Source organism: Phoca vitulina, unplaced genomic scaffold, assembly GCF_004348235.1.
Source record: "Phoca vitulina isolate PV1807 unplaced genomic scaffold, GSC_HSeal_1.0 scaffold8, whole genome shotgun sequence".
Lineage (NCBI taxonomy): Eukaryota > Metazoa > Chordata > Mammalia > Carnivora > Phocidae > Phoca > Phoca vitulina.
The window spans coordinates 21,824,239-21,827,896 of NW_022589711.1; the positions used below are offsets into that span (position 1 = coordinate 21,824,239).

A 3,658-nucleotide genomic window follows, 5' to 3' on the forward strand; every position below is an offset into this window, starting at 1 on the left:
ACATGCAACACTTCTTGAGTTGTATTCTATCCCAAATTATGTGCATATTTGTTTAAATATGAAAAATATTTTACTCATATTTTGGAATTTTCCTCAAACTTTCAAAAAGAACTAATTGGACCATATTTATCCTGTGGCTCAGCACATTAAACTCACCCTAACATGCACCTCTGGGAGTTCTCATGCTCCACTTTTGGAAATATGACTACTCAGCAAAATGGTGGAGGAAAATAAAGCTAAAATAGAAATGAATGGTGATTGTTGGACTTGGCAAATTAAATTAATAAATACTTAACTTGCACCAAATATATACATGTTATTTAGCTAAAGTTATTCCAGGGATACATGCACAGAATGGCCAAGCTTTATGCTACAGTAATTTAATATCAAGCATAATATCTAGTTGGGTAAATAAAATAGACATTAAAATTCAATTTCAATACAAGCTGAAATGTTACACTCTGTGATAAATGGGAGGGTGAGTGGGTTATGAATGATCAAATAAAAACTATGGTTAAAAAATTCTGAGAGAACTATTGTCTATTTGGGGAAGGCCAGATCATTGGTACATCAGCTTGGAGAGGAAAAAGATCTGCCTTAAAGATTTATAACAAAATATTTGTATAGGTTTAAATATCTACTATTGCTCTTTGTCATGGCACCTCAGAGGCGGTAGGCTGCTTCAGGATTCAGCTGAACATCTCTTTCCCAGCTACTGGCTGCCAGAAACTCATTGAAGTGGACGATGAACGCAAACCTCGTACCTTTTATGAGAAGTGTATGGCCACAGAAGTTGCTGCTGATGCTCTGGGTGAAGAATGGAAGGGTTATGTGGTCCGAATCAGTGGTGGCAATGACAAACAAGGCTTCCCCATGGGGCAGGGTGTCTCGACCCATGACCGTGTCCGCCTGCTGCTGAGTAAGGGGTATTCCTGCTATAGACCAAGGAGGACTGGAGAGAGAAAGCGCAAATCTGTTCAGGGTTGCATTGTGGATGCCAATCTCAGTGTTCTCAAGTTGGTCATTGTAAAAAAAGGGGAGAAGGATATTCCTGAACTCACAGATACTACTGTGCTTTGTCGCCTGGGGCCCAAAAGAGCCAGCAGAATCTGCAAACTTGTCAATCTCTCTAAAGAAGATGATGTCCGCCAGTATGTTGTGAGAAAGCCCCTAAACAAAGAAGGTAAGAAACCTAGAACCAAAGCGCCTAAGATTCAGCATCTTGTTACTCCACATGTCCTCCAGCACAAATGTCGGCGTATTGCCTGGAAGAAGCAGCACACTCAGAAAAATAAGGAAGAGGCTGCAGAATATGCTAAACTTTTGGCCAAGAGAATGAAGGAGACCAAAGAAAAACGCCAGGAACAGATTGCCAAGAGACGGAGACTGTCCTCTCTGAGAGCTTCTACCTCTAAGTCTGAGTCCAGTCAAAAATGAGATTTTCTAAGAGTGACAAATAAATAAGATCAGACTTCAAAAAAAAATAAAAAATAAAAATAAATAAATAAATAAATATCTACTACCGATCATTGAAACAATGTATCCTTCTGAAACCCTGGAAGATGTAGCAACATTTACCAGCACAACAAAAAACAAGTACTGTCATATTTTCAAAAGTTTTGGTGTTAATACATATTTATAGTAAGGAAGACCCAAAAACCAATGGTATCTTCTTTTCAAAAGATTTTTTTTCTCTTGTAAATAGAAAAAATGTAATAAATGAAAAACGCTTTGTTTCTTAGAGTAGTGTGAAAAAGCATATGAATAATTCATTCTACCCAATGTGTAATTAATTTGAAAACAAAAATAGCACAATTAGATGACTTTTAAAAACTTGATTTTATTAATTAATTAAAATGGGCATTTTTTTTCTAAGTAATCTTTTTGTTCTTCAATTGCTTCTTTGCTCTGTATAACTATGTGTAAGGTTGAAAACATAAGATTGATTTACATAATTGTAAGTTAAATTATACTAATTGAGCATTTTCAGGTATAAGTCAAATTTCATTTTAATCTGAAGTTTAAAAAATAAAATTTTCTTGTGATAACTACAAATAATAAAAAATTGTCACATTTAGAATAATAGTACCGTGAACAATTCACTTTTAATATCATGAAAAATGGTCCTAACGTCATTTGATTATACATTGGAAAGTTATAATAAGCAAGTAAATTTCTCCTTTTGCTTGTTTCAGTTGAACTATGGAATGAAAAAAAAATCAAAGAATTTTCAAATTTTTTGATATTAGATATCACAAGCTATTTATTGTATCATCCATTATTTTAAAATAGTTGGTGAAATAAATAGAAATGGCAAGATCCATTTTATTATTTTATTTAATAATATTTAGATCTCAGTCATGAAATGTCCTAGAAAAATAGTCACACCATCACTAAATTTTATGAAGAATATTGCAATGTGTTTTTCTTAGATTTGTTGCAAAAGTCATGGGGGAGAGAAAAAAAAAAGTGTTTCCTAGTTAAATAATTTTTTTTTTTTTTTTATTTGACAGAGAGAGACACAGCAAGAGAGGGAACACAAGCAGGGGGAGTGGGAGAGAGAGAAGCAGGCTTCCCGCGGAGCAGGGAGCCCGATGTGGGGCTTGATCCCAGGACCCTGGGATCATGACCTGAGCCGAAGGCAGATGCTTAATGACTGAGCCACCCAGGCGCCCCATTAAATAATTTTTTTAATAATTTTAAACAAGATGAATATCATAACTCTGACTGAGAGATTCCCAAAACATATTAGAGGTTAAAGGTAAGGACAAGACTTGTAGAAAATTGCCTGCTTAGGCATTTTCCAAACCTACCTGATAGAGAGAGAGAGACAGAGAGAAAGAAAAAGAAAACTTGCTTTGAGAACTTCCGGTTGTTACAAAGCAGGTTTCCAGGTTTTCCCTAAATACATCTGGGAAACATAGTGGCTTAAAACAAACAAAAAATGTTGTAGGGGCGCCTGGATGGCTCAGTCGTTAAGGGTCTGCCTTCGGTTCAGGTCATGATCCCAAGATCCTGGGATAGAGCCCTGCATTGGGCTCCCTGCTCAGCGGGAAGCCTGCTTCTCCCTCTCCCACTCCCCCTGCTTGTGTTCCCTCCCTCTCTGTCAAATAAATAAATAAAATAAAATAAAAAATGTTGTCATACAGTTCTAGAGTTCTGGAGATCAGAGGTCTAAAATGTTCTTACTAGCTAAAATCAAGGTTTTTAAAAGGGCTACATTTTCCCTAGAGATTCTAGGGATTCCTTATTTTTCCATCCTCTAGAAGCTGCCTGGATTCCTTGGCTTTCTGGCTTGTGGTTAACTATATGTGCTAATTTGGCTGGGCCACAGTGCCCAGATATTTGATCAAACATTATTCTGAATATTCCTGTGACCACTCCAACACTTTCTAAGCTAGAACCATGGAACACACATTGAAAGTATCCAAGAATCAAAGAGTTGCCAGAAAATTTGCCTGGCACTTGCTTCATTGTGAGAATAGTCATTTCTTATCATCTCATAGAACTGTGTGTCCAATTTCCTTGTTAAAAAGTAAACCTATGACTTATCTTATAGTGCTTTTTGTGTAAGAAATTTGAGAGGGCTCTGTCTCAGTCATTGTATACATAAAGTCTATTGTAGTAGAAAAACCCTGCATACTGATTAAGCAAATGA

The 3,658-nt window shown here is 36.2% G+C and overlaps 1 protein-coding gene across 1 annotated transcript; it reads left to right on the forward strand.

Annotated features, from left to right (window-relative positions):
- Positions 1–217: 217 nt before the first annotated feature.
- Positions 218–1,459, forward strand: LOC116633645 (40S ribosomal protein S6-like). The gene is made up of 2 exons (XM_032406228.1): positions 218–254; positions 668–1,459. The coding sequence occupies exons 1-2, from the start codon at positions 218–220 to the stop codon at positions 1,435–1,437; spliced, it is 807 nt and encodes a 268-aa protein (XP_032262119.1). The 3' UTR covers positions 1,438–1,459.
- The last annotated feature ends 2,199 nt before the right edge of the window (positions 1,460–3,658 follow it).